The following is a 16,002-nucleotide window of genomic DNA, read 5'->3' as shown; positions in this document are numbered from 1 at the left end:
GTTTCCCTTGAATGGAGACTTCAGAACTCTTACCCAATCCCCCACACCCCTGATCTTCTCTCTGTCCTGATGATATCTCCCACACGCTCACCTAACTCGCAGGATACTGTGAAAGAGCCAAGGGGGAACTGTCGAGTGGGTCAGTAACCTGGGGATTGAGGGAAGGGATTGAGTCCCTCCCTACTGCAACGTCTGTTAATTTTAGTAAATGGCCGTTATCATCAATACCCAGCACCCTAGGGCTGATTTCGGGGACTCCAGACTCATTTAACAAAATAGAACTCTACTCTTCCTTCACGGCTAATATGGCTGTATCTGTTGGTGTAATCGTAGAGGGAGGTAGCGGCATCGCTAGGGCCATTTTCATTGTGCCCTTCACCGGCGTAAACGTAAGGGGAGCCGAGAGTATATCCTTGTACTGCCGTATGCCATCATACTTTCCTTCCTAGTAATAGGCCCTATACGGGTATAAGTATATTTAACAGTTTTCCGTGAAGGACCAGACAGATTTTAGAGGGGACTTAAACATTCAAAAAGAAATACCTGAGGACATTGAAAGATTCGGCCTGCAAGAGACAATCTGTGCCCGCTTGTCCGCGAAGACAGCGAACAGGCAAACAGGCTTCTTGCAGCCACTTGTGAGGGCACTTCCAAGGGCACGTGAACAGGGCGTGTGCCTGTTGCTTTTGTAGTTAAGACAGCCTCCTAGAGGGGCAGAGTTCACAAAGATCTAACAGAAAGCAAAAACAACCAATAATTAGTAACTGCACAATTGTACTTCGTCAGAAGTCCAAGGTCCACATTAAAGTCCCTTAAAGTCCACACAATGGCCACAAAGCCCACAACAATACTGTGCAACATGTAGCGTAATGCACCGTTCCCTATGTAGAATTTGGGCATGGCACAGCAAAGTTGACAAAATCCAAGTAAAGTAATGTCCGTGGAAAGACATGCAAGGCTTCTAGCAGGCTTCTTGCAGGCACTTGCGAGGGTACTTCAAGGAAAGTTGTGCTATGCAAGGAGGGATTGGCTGCAGTGCCAAGTGTAACACCTAACTAATGCTATGCTGTGTTGGGATTTACCCTGCCTAAAGAAATCTAAGGAAAGTCGGTGTCTATAAATCCAAATTACAAGTCTGTCTGTGTCAAAAGCTATGCTTGTCCTCACAACTACAACAAAATCTAATGGGGAAATGTTCTCAACCAAATATAAGTGCTCAAGTTCAATATAGTTCCAATATAACTTTGATTCAAGGAGGTTTGATCACGTTATGAAGTTACCTTATGTAGGTTCACTGGTATCACAGTTTGCATCAAAAGAAGGTATTGGGTTGCCCTACCCCAAGTTCAAATGTAATCAAGTTCATACAACACTGTGATCTTGGCACTCCCTTCCCCAAGATACACACTCTCCAGTTCTTTGGTTCTCAGGGTTCCCTTCCCCAAGATTCATACTGAACAGTTCACTTGCTTCCTCTAGTCACAAGTTTATAAGAAAATACCTGGTTCCTTTGATCAGTCCTTTGGTTAGCTTCACCAAGGACACACACTTCTTTGCTGATTTTCCAATATGTAGTGGTTTCTGGTCTAGGGCAGTTATCAGACCACACAGTCCACCCATTACAGGTCACGCAACCAGCAACCACATGCCTTGTCTGTGATTTGACTCTTGATGTTGGTAATGTCAGTGTTAGGAAACTTCCTGGTCTAGGCCCAGTTGTCAGACCACACGGTCCACCCATCACAGGTCACACAACCATACGTTTCGCCAAAGGCATTGTTCAGTTCCAATGTTCAAGACAACTCTTCACTTTCATATTATTCTTAAAGTGCTTTTCTGATAATGGGTTACTAGATATACTCAATTGTCCCAGAATGTTTATGCAGTCTTTAGCACTTCATATTCTAATCAAGTAACAGCGTTCTTTTCATTCAGTATTTCACAATTGAAACATTTATATGCTTTCAATGAAACCACGACTTTCCTGCTGCTCAAGATTCAGGAAATGTAATGTTGTGTTGGATGCATCACGATAGCACCTTTCATTCCGTTCGGCTTTCAATAAATGTAACGTTAAGCTGTGCGAACTTCAATAACACTTTTTTATCCAGTTTGGTATTCACTAAATGTTATATTCACTCGTATGGGCTTAAGCAGCATTTTCATGCAGTTCGGTATTCAATAAATGCAGTTTTCACTTGTGTGCACTTAAGCAGAAGCTTTCAGGCAGGTCGGTATTCAATAAATGTAGCTTTCACTACTTCTGTGAACCGTTAGCAATTCCAAAGTCCCTTAGAGCGCTCTGGCATTCCTGGATTTTTCAAGCCTTCCCTCAGGCATCATTCTGACCAGTTTTCCCCTGTCAACCTCTGTGGGTTCGTAGTATGATTCAGAAAATTCCACCTCCTCCTCACCTGAATTGCTGCGGCTTGGTTGAGTCAGCTTCTTCCTTCCTCTGCTTCTGTAATCTTATTTTTTGTGGAGATAGGGTCTACCCCGAAAGGAAGCCACAGTGGCCATATAGGAAACTAACAGGCCAGTGACCTCGCTCCCGGGACAGCCTTAAAAGGGAAAAAGCCTGTTACGGCATAAAAAAAACCCAGGCTGCTGAGATCTTGAGGCAGTTCTGAAGTATCCAATTGTGGAATGGTGTACAGTCTTCACCATTAAGTGCCTGAAAGGTAGGTCGGTTTCCAGGTCTGGTCAGAGGGGTGATGATTCCAGGGAGAGAGCAGCGGGAAAGAGCGAAAACCAGAGAGGAGTAGAGACGACCAAGAGAACACCAAGAACAGGAAAACTGATGGCTTGAGTAAGCAGTCAAAAAGGAGCTGAAAGGAAGATACTTGAAGACTTCCGGTAACTGAAACCTGCCACAAAATAGCCACTTCCGGGAGAAGGGAGGCCACAAGAAGCTCCGGGGGAGCAGCGAGGGGAACAGGGAAAGCGAAGGAGGATAGAGGCCAGCTGAGAGCAGACAAAGCTGTGGCGCCGCAGAGAGGGGGCACGGCCAGCAGCGAGCAAGGGAAAGGGAGAGAAACTGGAGCGAAATGGCAATACTACGGACGGGCTCTGCAGAGTGCTGAACAGAGGACAGTGTGTAAACCCAAGAGGGGAAAAAGCTGGGTTGCAATGCGCCGGCCACCGGGAGGGATGTGCCTAAGAATCTCCCGGTGGCATCTATGTTGGAAAACCACTAGAGCGTGCGGCGCAGGGAGAACATGGTGGGATAAGCAATGGAGGCGAGTCCCCCATTGATTCCACAAGCACCAGCCATGGAGGCGCGTGACAGCCCCAGAATAAGGGGAATTGTGAAGTTATGTGTTCAGGAGAGAGGACATTTCCACTAAAGAGGTTTGCTGTTTCGATTCCTCAGAAAAACTGGGAGCGAGAAGTCTTCTCCATTCTAAAATTGTCTGGGAGGTTCCATCCCTATCATCGGTGTGAAGAAAATGAACATGGTTGTCAAGAGAGTGCCTTTCAAGTTGGAGAACAGCAGGGGCTCATTTAATGATTTATTTGGGGACATTTCTGATCTCAACAGTTCTTGCAAATGCCTGCATCCCTATTCTCAAGGCTCACCAGATGTTCCTACGATTCATCAAATGGAATAGAAATTCATGTTCGGGACCCTCCTGTTTGTTCTTAAATCAGCTCAGGTTGTGTTCACTAAGGTCAAGGCTTCTACAGGATGCATAGTGCATGTCCAAGACACCCTGTTTCAACCATACTCAGATGACTGACTGGGGCATGCAAGTTCATCTCTTCGGCCAGAGGAAGACAGCCAGGAGGTTTGCTCTCTGCTTCAGCCTGATCTTGATCTGTAATTAGTCATCCCTCAGACAGAGTCATAGGCTAGTGTTTAAAAAGCAGTACTCAACACAGTTGCAGGCAGTGTTTTGACCTCCTTATCAGTCTGACCAATTACTGTCCTGAACGTATCAGAGAAGGTCCCCAAAACACTCCATTGGTGGTTAATAGGGACAACCTAAGAAAGTGGGTAAAATCGTAAACTCACCCAAAATAATAATTGGAGTTTACAGACTCAAACTGGAGAGAACTTTCATCCCTCCAAAGAACGATTCACATCACTTTCTCTTCATTTTCAGGGGAAGGAAGCTCTTGTGAGGACCAACAACACAGTGTCAATGTTTCCCGTGCAAAACAAAGGGGGGTCTGGGAATCTCTCTACCAGCACGAACACAGCCTAATGACCTGCTCTTGGGTGAATAACCCCTGGGAGAGACTCTACCAAGTCTTTAGCTCACTGTCCCTTTCACAGATAAGAAATGTCCCCGCATATCAGCCTTTGTCCTGCCCAGGGGCAGTCCAGCGCCGAAATGCTAGGCAATTCTCCTCTGAACAAGAGTACCAACAGTAACCCCATACACGTGTTTCAGCCTTGTTGGGCATCATCAGTGAGGTGAAACTGTTGCCTCTCTAAGAACAGTGAGCAAGGGGTCCACGTCTGGATGGCCCTGTTAACTTAGGGTGAGACCCAAAGTTAATTTATGTAAAACCAAAGGGGGTCTGGGAATCTCTCTACCAGCATGAACACAGCCTAATGACCTGCTCTTGGGTGAATAACCCCTGGGAGAGACTCTACCAAGTCTTTAGCTCACTGTCCCTTTCACAGAGAAGAAATTTCCCCGCATATCAGCCTTTGTCCTGCCCAGGGGCAGTCCAGCGCCGAAATGCTAGGCAATTCTCCTCTGAACAAGAGTACCAACAGTAACCCCATACACGTGTTTCAGCCTTGTTGGGCATCATCAGTGAGGTGAAACTGTTGCCTCTCTAAGAACAGTGAGCAAGGGGTCCATGCCTGGATAGCCCTGTTAACTTAGAGTGTGACCCAAAGTTAATTTATGCAAAACAAAGGGGGGTCTGGGAATCTCTCTACCAGCACGAACACAGCCTAATGACCTGCTCTTGGGTGACTAACCTCTGGGAGAGACTCTACCAAGTCTTTAGATCACTGTCCCTTTCACAGAGAAGAAATTTCCCCGCATATCAGCCTTTGTCCTGCTCGGGGGCAGTCCAGCGCCGAAACTGGCTGGTGGGCATGAGATCCACATCTTTTCTCATGAGGCATCCTACCTCTAGGAGCCAGAAAAGGTCCAGTTGGTTCAAATGAGCAGGGTTTTCCATCCTTGATGAACTTGTCCACAATATTGTGCCTCATGATCTGCATGAAGTTTGGCAGGCCTTGTGTAAGCCCATTTTCTTCTAAGGAGAATGCAAAATCTCAGGTTCTGCTCATCGGGCGAGATCCTGAAGCATGGAAAATGGATGCTCTATCAATAGCACAGCAAGTCTGCAATATCTGTGATTCTATCTATACCCCTGATCAGGAGGGTCTTCAGGAAATTCAGGTTCATGGGCTGTTGGGTGTTCTTGTTGGTCCCCATGTGGAGGCGGAAGAAATGGCTGCAACGTTTGTTTGAGATGTCGATAGCTCTTTCACAGGCGCTCCCCTCTCTTACCAATCACCCATATTCATTGCATGTCTGTAAAATAACCAATAGGCCCATTCCAGAGTGAGAGGCAATTACAAGCAAATCATCAGCATCTTACCTCACCTTATCTTGCATTATCCTCTATGTTTCTGATTGGGTATGTAGTAAAACTCCAAATCAGTTAAGAAGGGAGCAGATGGAACTTGAGCTTATATGATTTGGAGGCGGGAGGAATGAAGGATGTGAAAGATATTGAGCATGGTGGCACAGGGAGTAAGGCGGTTACACCCTCAAACAAGAATGTGAGTCAGTTTGACATGATTCCGACTTCAGCTCAAGGTAAATAGTTTTTGCATTTGACAGTATTTTATACAACCGTTCCATGGGACAGTGGAAAAAAGGGAGAGAGTTTATTTTTATTTATTTTATTTTATTGTTTGCTTGTTAGGCGCCTATACAGCAAATACATTCTGTTTCAAAGTGCCCACAGGGCAACAGGGAAGGAGCATGGGATTGCAGTACAAATAGATATACAAAAGAATACAGTGGGGGAAGGGACGGCCAAACCGACTATGCCTTCTTAGTATTCAGAACATGCACATGCAGCAAGGAAGAGGGCAGTGGGGTAGGGGCAGGGGTGTTTGTGCTCGAGGGTGAGTCACAGAAGTGCATAGTATGGTAAGTGCTATGCGGCGAGGAGCCACGTTGGTTGCAAAGGTTTGAGTCACCAGTGCAGAGGGTGTGCAGAGACAAGTGTTGAAGGTAGACAGAAGCTGCAGAGATTGGGTGTGAGTGGTCAGGGGCCCGAGGATACATAAGGGTCCAAGACACCAATCACAGCAACTGTGAGATTAGCAGAGGAGGGAAGAAGGGAAGGAGGAGGAAAAGAGAAAAGTGTTGAGGTGCTTTTGGAACTTAAGAAGGTCCTGCTCAAGACGCAGAGGGAGGGGGAAGCTGTTCCATAGGAGGGATCCATCTGAGGAAAGCGAACAACCTCCTGCTCTCTGTTTAGCGAAACGCTTTACGCACAGGGAGTGGTGCCAGGGGAACGCAGAGGCCTAGAAGGAGAGTATTTTGTAAGAGATAGTTGCAGATCGTGTGGGCCCCGGCCACAGACAGCTTTGTGGATGATGCAGAGGGATTTTAATTTGATCCGTGCAGCAACCGGGAGCCAGTGGAGACTTTTTAGGGCAGGACAGATGTGGTCCCTGGGCTTAAGGCCAAGGAAAAGTCTTGCTGCTCTATTCTGGATTAGCTGAAGGGGCCGAAGAGTGGAAGAAGGTAGATTCAGAAGGAGGCTGTTGCAATAGGCAAGCCTAGAGAAAACCAGGGCTCGGGAAACATTGAACTTCTGGGCAAAAATGACAAAAGGGAGAATTCCTTTGAGAAAGAAGAGTTGAAAGTGGGACTTCTTAGCAATGTCCTGAGTGTGAGGGAGGGAGGAAGGAGAGAGAGGAGTCAGAGATGACGCCAAGGTTTCTGGCCTCAGAAGAAGGAGCAGGGGGAGAGCCTGAGGTGGGTGGCCAGAGAGAAGGGAAGAAGGAGGGATCAGGGGTCCCAATTGGAAGGATCTCAGTTTTGATGGCATTGAGGCAGAGATCGCTGGAAGTGCCACAGGCCTGAATGGCAGATAGGCAGTCAGGGATGAAGGAAGGTGCAAGTGAGTCAGCAGGAAGTCTGAATAAGAGTTGTGTGTCATCTGCATAACCCTAGAAGTTGGGAGAGAAGGAGGAGATGATGAGTGCCAGCTGTGCAAGGTAAATGTTATAGAACCAGGGGGAGAGGATAGATCCCTGGGGGACACCACAGGTGGAGAAGGAAGTAGGAGAGGAGAAGGTGCTCAAGATGACTTTGGAAGAGCAGTCAGTTAGGAAAGAGGTCAGCCATTCCAGTGCCAGTTCTGAGATACCAAAGGTATTGTGGAGCCTTTGTATGAGGGTGGAATGGTTGACAGTGTCAAAGGTAGAGGAGAGATCAAGTAGAATTAGGACAGCTGGCGAGTTGGAGTCCAGGGATGCAAGTAGTTATTCACAGGTGTTCAGTGGAGCAGTTTCTGTGCTTCTGAATGCTCGGAATCCAGATTGATGATCGCGGAGACCACCGACAAGTTCAGCGTTCGAGTTGAGTTGGGGCAAGGCCAGCTTCTCCAGCAGTTTCCCCAGAAAGGTGGGGATTGAATTAGGGCGGTAGTTGGATGGACAGGTAGGGTCTGCTGGAGGGTTTTTCAGAAGTGGGTGCACAAGGAAGAGCTTGAGAGAGAAAGGGAAAGACCCAGCGCCTAAAGAGTGTTTGCAGAAATCAGCGAGTGCGGGGCAAGAGAGCCAATGTTGTCCATGATGGTTCTGGATGAGCAGGGGGGAAGCAACCTGTTTGGAAGAGGCCTTCATGGAGTGGACAACTCTGTTAACTTCTTCAGGTGTGACAGGGGTGAAGGAAGAGAAGGTGGAAGGTGGAGGGTTAGTGGCCAATGGAGGCAAGGGGGTGTGGGATTGGTTTGGCAGATGAGTAACAAGGGAGTTCAGGATGTCCTGAGTTTTGGTGGTAAAGTGTGTGCCTAGTATATTTCAGAGTGCCTGGGAGGGAAGAGGGGAGGAGGAGCCTGTGGAACGGCTGGCTAGCATCCTGCAGATTTGGAAAAGTTCAGCTGTGTTCTCATGTTTAATCTTAGTGGTTGCACATACATGGTGAAAAACAGGCGATGCAGGCAGCACCCTGAAGGGTGCTTTTCAAATTTTAGAAACACGTCACCAGCCATGTTGCTAGTCATTATTTTTGTACTCGGTTCACAATTTATGGCTCTTAGAGCTTATTAACAAGGGGGGTCCTGCGAGTCCCTCTGCCAGACATTAGTCCTGGTTACGAGAGACTTACCCAGACTTACCCAGAGTCTTTAGCTCACTTTCTTTCACAGAGAAGAAATATCCCAAACATATCAGTCTTTGTCCTGCCCTAGGGCAGTCCAGCACCAAAATGCTAGGCAATTCTATTCTGAACAAGAGTACCAACAGCAACCCCAGACACGTGTTTCGGTCTGGTTGACCTCACCAGTAGGGTGGAGCTGTGTCTCTCTAGGAATAGTGAGCAAATCAATCATATAATGAACACCTTGTTTCCCCAAGTGCATGTGGATAAATTCCCAAATAACCCAGTCATAGACCTTTTCTGCATTAATGAGTATTGCACCGAAGGGCAGTCCCTCTGAAATAATTGTTGAGTACACGCCTGTTTATTATCTAAGAATGGTAAGTTACAATAAAGTGTTTGTATGTGCCTGCATAAATGGCCAAATGTATTTCACAAGTTCACTCCTATGTTGTCTTACCTTTGGCATAATTGCAGTCCTTAGGTCTGATCACGCCCATTTTAGTTAAGATTCCAACAGTTATGTTCCATCCCGCTGTCCTTCCGTAGCCAGTGTGACATGATCTTTTCCCTTTCAGTTCATTGACAGTGAATGAATTCTGACTGCTTTTCTTAACCACCGCCACTGCATAATAACTGTTGACGTTGTCTGTATCTGGTTGACAAAGAAGATGACAATACCTTACGTTTGCATATTATTTTTTAATGAATTCCAGTCCCAAACAGGCACATATTAGGGTGAGATAAGCTACACAATATGAAAGGCTTTGCATAAAGAACGCAGCATTTGTATCGAGCACAGAAGAAACAGATATTAGAAAATACAAAAGCGATAGCCAAGCCTATTTTAGAGCTACACATCAATTTGTTTGCCAGGGCCTCTCCAGAGTGGTTTCATCTTTAATGCATGATAAGAATGGCAATGAAACCTGATGGAATTTAGGCAGCTAATAGTTTAGCAAAACTGTGATTTTGTCCACAGCCACTAGATCCCACACTGAGGACCATCAATGTCTGGGGAGGGCAATGAGGCAGACTTTCAATATGTGGCCATTTCGATCCTTTGCAGTGTGAGAAACCTGAAGGTACTCTCACAACCACTCCCCAGGGATCTTCTGCTCAGGTGGCCAGGGAAGGGCCATCACTTTTGGATCCTGACCCTAGGTGCGGACAAGTGAGGGAGGATCACCTGGGTGGAGGGGGATTGAGGAGAGAGGCCCAGACAGCGAGACATGGTATCCCCCTTTGCTAATACTGACATACCATGCCTTCCCTCAACCTTTATGGACTTCTTCCATTTGGGCCCTATTGTGTGCCATGAATATTCACCAAGTACTGAGAAGACAAAGAAGCAACTAGAAGTAATGCACACTTCCTATTACAAACACCACTCTAATACTGGGACGAAGAAGATGGGTAGGAAGGCATTGAATACTGATGGTCAGGCAAGTGAAGCCAACGACTCACACCTGAGACCCCTTAATAGGGTTCAGGTGTATAAAGGGAGGAGACACACACAAACAAGGAGAGGTGAGCCACTGTGGTGGAATGAGACAAGGAGGTCTGAATGCTGGCAATGATCCCGGATGAACCTGCAGGACCCGGAGCAAGCAAGTCGCGTGGTGGTTGCAGGACCAGGAGCCCTCAAAACCTAAGGTGGGCAGCAGGAGCTGCGAAACAGCTGTGAAGCAGAAGTGACACAGTCCGCATCCTTTCAGAATGCCAGCGTGTGCAGAGAAGAGCCCGGCGATGAGCAGAGCAGAGGCAGTCTGCATCCCAGCTACAGAGAAAGTGAGCGGGAGCAACAGGAACCGCTGCATTGGAGACGCAAAGAACGGGTAAGTGTCAGATGACACGGGAAGATAGGAGCGCTCCCAGGAAACCTCAGGTGAGTAACGGTCTACAAATTCAAGCAAACAGGACCTATATTGAATACCAAACTAAATGGGAATTGCAACTTGAATGAAACTACATTATATTGAATACCGAACTAAATGGAAATTGCAGTTTGAATGAAACCACGTTATATTGAATACCGAGCTGAATGAAACGTTCTATTTGTATACAGAAAATAGAACAAACATTTGAAGTTAAACAGGCACAGTGAATTTCAGACTGTATGTCAGAAGGAAAACTAAAGCAGATTGAAAGTTGAACAAATGCCTAAGTTTGAAAATAATCAATCTGAGAAAGAACTATAAGTCTATGGTGAAACAAAAGAAGGATGCAGAAAAGTGTTACACTAACCAAAGAGAACATAACTGTGAGAAGTTAGAAGCCTGAAGCAAAAGAGCCAGTGGAAGAGTCAAACAAGGCCAGGGGAACTCCTTGTTCTGCGGCCTGTAATGTGTGGACAGTTTGGTCCGACAACTGCGCCTATACCAGGGAGTTCCCCACTGTGAAAATCACAGTAATTGCAAAGTACGTAAAGAAGAAGAACAGGGTTCCTGGTTGCATGACCACAGAAATTGCAAAGTACGTCAAGGAGAAGCACAGGGTTCCTGGTTGCATGACCTGTGATGGGTGGACTGTGAGATCCGACAACTGCGCCTAGACCAGGGACCCCTAAATGGTGACACACGAAAGACCTTGGGAATAAACCACAGAGAACTGTAACTGAATATTAAAGCAAGCCTGAAGGTGGGTCAAGTGGACATATTGATTTCTTTTATTGAACATTTGAAATTAGTATAATTGCTACAGTGAAATCTTAGGGAAGGGAATGCTGAGAACCGAAAGAACTGAGAAAAGCTGTCTTGGGGAATGGAACTTCAAGACCGTCTTTTTGTGTGAACTGTAACATATTGAACTTGGGGAAGGGAACCTCAAGAACTAGCAGAACATCTATGAAGCAAGCAACTTTTGGAACCTGTGTTAAACCTGGGATTGGGAGTCCAAGAAGAACTTTAAGCTAAGACTTTACTTTTTAACCCTCATTCTTTTGATTAAGAAGAACCCCACACCATGTTTAGTTCTAGATGTGAGGGCAAACATAGGCTTTGACACAGACAGAGGTTTGATTTGGACTTACAGACACAGACATTCCTTAATTTTCTTTAGGTAGGGAAATCCCCACCACAGTTAGAGGGCAAGTTAGGCATTACATCATCCTGACATTTTAATAAAGATTCTATTGTTGAATTGGAAATCCTTTGTCTGCATCATCTCTTGATACCATGCCTGTCACACAGCAGCACTACTAATCTGTCCTATGGGGAAGTCATGGGTAAACTCTTGTGTTTGTCTGTGACACCCAGAAGAAATATTAGAGGGCCATTTAGAAATATGATGTCTGCTACATCACTGACGCGAGCCAGGATTTCTCTCCCAAAAGATGTGGCCTCGCTGCAGTTCAGTCAGACATGGACCATACTTCCAACCTCAGAAGAGGGAAATACTTTGTGGTTAATGCAGGAGCAATAATACCAGAACTAGGATGAGCCATTTATTTTCAGCAGCCACTAGTAAACAATGTATTTAAGCCAAAGGCCATCATAGCTGTTCCTGGCTGGGACTCCATCGGCTCAGGAGACTGACTAAGCACCAAAGCACCAAAGTACCTCAGGCGATGAAGCATCACATGAAGCATCACAATGGGTTGTATGCTTCAAATAACTCAAACTCAAGTCTACTCTCTCAGAGGTTCTGCATACTTTGCAGATGTATAGCCCTGCATAGGATTAGTGCTATTTAAAACATTTTCTGTGGATGTTTTCAGTTATTTGCTTTCTAGCCTTTAGTTGAGGCAAACAAAGTAAAGTGGCAATATGGTGAGCAGAGAGCAACTTCAAGTTAAATTATTATTATTATGGTACTTATTGAGCGTGGACCAATCTTTGAGAAGCAACTAAGCACTTTACGGAGGTATACAACAATACAGATACACAACGGAGCACTTTACTGAGGTAACAACAGAACAGATATACAGCAGGAGGTAGGATATAGAGGGACACAGCTGTACAGGGGGCGGGGAGGAGAGGGGCGGACGGTGTCCAGTGAGACAAGTGGCACGGGTGATGATTTAATTAACTGTATGGTTAGGAACTGGTCTTCAAAAAGCAACATTCAGCTTTCCACACAATGTAGTTTCCCCGCCTAAGACAGTTTTAAATATATTTCCATGCAGTTCCTGTAGTGAATGAGGAGAGACCAGAGATTATGGATGCGTTTGTAGGAGAGACCAGTTATCATCTTAAACATTTTGATGGCATGACTATTGTGTCATCATCACGTTTTATTCTTTAGCATTTTAAAAATGGGTCGAGGGCAGACATATTGCAACTGCATACATTTCTAAATAATCAGCAATATCAAAAATAAATAAATAAGACAAGACAGGGTTTGCGAATAAGGTGGGAGAAGAAACAAGCAAATGATACAGTGTCAGGGAGGTGTGACAGGAGTCTGTGGACAGTGTGGTGCCTGCAGAGGGATTAGACACAGCCCCCCTCGGTACCAGCATGCAGCAAGATGGTGGTGTAAGGAAGGCATGGTATCAAACAGTGAAGACAGACACAAGTGATCACAGTTCAATGGTGTTTATTGAACTTCAATGGGTTGGTTGAACGCCTATCTAACCCTAAATCTAAGGATGGAAGCGAGCTACAACCATCAAAGTAAAAATAACACAGTTCTAGTGGAGTCTTGTCGAAATAAAAAGGGCCTATACTAATAAACCTATTGCCAATCTTTACTTCTGAATACAAATGGTGTGGAAAAATAGTGCATGCAAAAGAAAGAGTGGTGAGGAAATAATATGTCAGAACAGAAGAGTGATAAGCTCCCTTTCCCCACGTTTCAGCATGGGACAAGGCACCACACTTGAGCTTGGAACACACTCTAGTTTCTTTGAGCACCAGGATGCAGTTCAAAATCAAATAGGACCTTCTGCGATAAAGTCTCTCGTTCTCCACAAGTCCCGCGATCGCAGAATGCCACGGGTTACCAATACAACACTTAATGTTCTCCCTCCTCAAAAGTTCGCTGTCATTCGTTTTCAGGTATAACATTCACTTTGGGTCTCCCTCAGCCAGACTCGGGCCCTCTTCTTACACAATGGGCCTCATTATAAGTTTGCCGGTCTGGTAGTAATGGTGCCGGTAAGCTACCGACGCCATTACAACCAGACCGGCAAACTACTAGTTCTGCTCGCGGACGCATTTTCACCCGCCACGTCTGACATGGCGGCCGTACTGGCACCCGCGAGCAGATCATGTCAGATGCACCGGCACCATTCACGAATGGTGCTGGTGCATCCAGCTTCCCCAATCCCATTGAGCCCCTAAGGGGCTCAATGGGAATGAGGAAGAATATTTTCCGGCACCTGCGAATGGGCAAATACCGGGTCCGGCAAGGCCGTAATGACCCGGTAATTGCCCATTCGTGGGTGCTGGAAAAAAAATGATACTGGCAGCAGCCGTGCCGGTTTTACGGGCACGGCTACCGCCAGTATCATAATGAGGCCCAATATCTCAACGGGTCTCTCTCGATTGGGCTTGGACCCCTTTTTGACACCTCGAGCTCCGGCCTTGGTAGGGTTCGCTTTAATGAGTAGTTCAATTATATCGAAGACTTTCGATTGTGCAAAGGATTTTTCTCAGGCCCTCACATGACCACTTCGATTTTCTCCTATTGGATTTTCATTTGCAATCTCGCTATTCAACTATCAAAGTATTTGCTGTTTTGTTTCTTTGTAATTCACATTTCCCCAGAGACCTTCGATTGAGCACCCACGCTGTGCTGGACCATTCTGCAAACTTGTATCTTTTGTTTCTCTCATAAAAGGTTCAACACACTTATCAGCTTTCCATATTTTACTCGCATCTTTCATCAAATGCTTCAACATTCGCTCTCTGAGGATACATTTTCGCCGCTCGTAACCTTCATTTAAACAGAGACCAAGGACGATACAACGGCAGCTGCTGTTCCTCCCTGACTCAGCCAGTCATGCAGGAGGGCACCGGGTATCTCAGACACACAGAATAGAACTCTCTTGCTTCACTTCCTGGCTTTACACGTGCTGCTTTCAAATCCTCAAGAGTATGACGATCACTCGTCAAAAAGCTCAAGGGCATCTCCCTCCTTTCTCTCTCTTCTTGACCTATCGTCTTTCTCCATTGGGTCAGCTGTGGCCTGGCTCCTTTGTGTGCTCTGCCTCGCTCAAAGTGTGCTCTCGTGCTCCGCCTTTTATCCGTGTGGGGAAGTTCAATGCGAGTCATTAACAGCGATTGCCTGACTCTGCCTGACCATGGTAATGGGACATGTCCGGTACATTGTTCGGATACTAGGCTGTTTTCTCCCAGAGTGGGCTGTCTGTGTAGCAGTGTTCGTGAAGGGAAGGGGGGAAGGGGTGGTTACAGTCCCCAGATATCCTATGGGTTAAAGGGATTATAGAGGTAGGGGGGAACCGTGTCTCACCAAAAGATGTCCCACTCCCTGAGGACCCCTCACCCAGGTGATGCTCCCGCACTGGTCCACCCCAGCAGTCTGGATACAAAGGCGATGGCCATGCCCTGGCCACCTGCGAGGGAGACCCCGGGGACTAGCGGGTGAGACACCTCCTGGTTTCTCACACTGAGGAGAGGCTACTTGCTTTGGGCAGCTGGACACCTAGACTCTGGGAGACTGTTGGCCTTATTACGAGTCCCGCGGTAGCCGTGCCAGTAAAACCGGTAGGCTGCCGCCACACTTATGATGATTTACCGCCACCTGACTTTCTGGAAACACCGGGGCATTACAGCCCCAGCGGTCCGGTAAGTCAGGCGGCAGTAATTGTTAGTCCCCATTCCAATTTGAGTCCCATAGGACTCAATGGGAATGGGGACCATGAAAGCACCGGCACCGTTGATAATGGTGCTTCCATGAAAGTGTGTGCGGGCGGGTGCCGTTCCGCCCGCGAGGGTAGACCTGGCGGGCGGAAAGGCAACCCGCCCCAAACTTGTACTTTGACGGTCCGTAAACAACAGTGCCGGTAAGCTTACCAGCAACGTTGTTTCCGGACCGGCAAGGTTGTAATGAGGCCGTGTGACTTCAAGATGCTTTATAAGAACCTCACAGATGGTACAAACAAGGCACATTGAGTAGATATCCCAAAATGTTCACGGACTAAGATTTGCGGGGCATGCCTTCTCAGTCGCAGCCGCTAAATTGTGGAGTGGTCTACCCACTTCCTACCCACTTGTGTTAGGCAGGTTGAAAACCACCTTCATTTGCGGGGTCTATTGAAAACCAGGCTATTTTAGGCTATCGTAGGCTCTAGTCCGCTGTGTCCTTCCTCGCGCCATTATGCCTTCGGGTGACTGTGACCGTTAAACATCTTGTTAACATAACATAATAACATAAGGGGCCCTCCTGTCTTCCTGTGGCTTTAGACATGAGTTCCTGGTCAGCTCCAGCAGGACTCCCACTACCGAAGAACACCAGGCTCCAGTGTAGACTTGAGAACGGCTAATGAGGCCTCCCCACAATCTCATGGCTGCACAAGAATATCGCCAAGGGAGCAATGAATGCTAGAGACTGGGACTTTGCAGAAAGACTGAGAGAAATCATGATTGACATTTTATTTGGAGTTTTGTTTTCTTTGGATAAAGCTGCACCTATTGACCAACTTTGTTTTGCTGTTTTAAGCCCCCGGAAGCAACCATGACCAGTGCTTTACGAAAGCTTAAAAGCTTTTACTTTAAACCCG

The 16,002-nt window shown here is 46.6% G+C and overlaps 1 protein-coding gene across 1 annotated transcript in view; it reads right to left on the bottom strand.

Moving 5' to 3' along the window:
- The window catches only part of MELTF (melanotransferrin), a 421,114-nt gene that overhangs the window by 90,921 nt on the left and 314,191 nt on the right, over nt 1-16,002 (bottom strand). Inside the window, exon 11 of the mRNA XM_069618617.1 lies at nt 8,776-8,970. Coding sequence (XP_069474718.1) covers nt 8,776-8,970 — 195 coding nt within the window. The remainder of the gene's footprint in view (nt 1-8,775; nt 8,971-16,002) is intronic.

This window comes from Ambystoma mexicanum, chromosome 10 (genome assembly GCF_040938575.1).
Source record: "Ambystoma mexicanum isolate Mex_15411 chromosome 10, UKY_AmexF1_1, whole genome shotgun sequence".
Lineage (NCBI taxonomy): Eukaryota > Metazoa > Chordata > Amphibia > Caudata > Ambystomatidae > Ambystoma > Ambystoma mexicanum.
The sequence above is the reverse complement of the archived record's forward strand: the minus strand, read 5'-3'. Positions and strand labels throughout refer to the sequence as shown.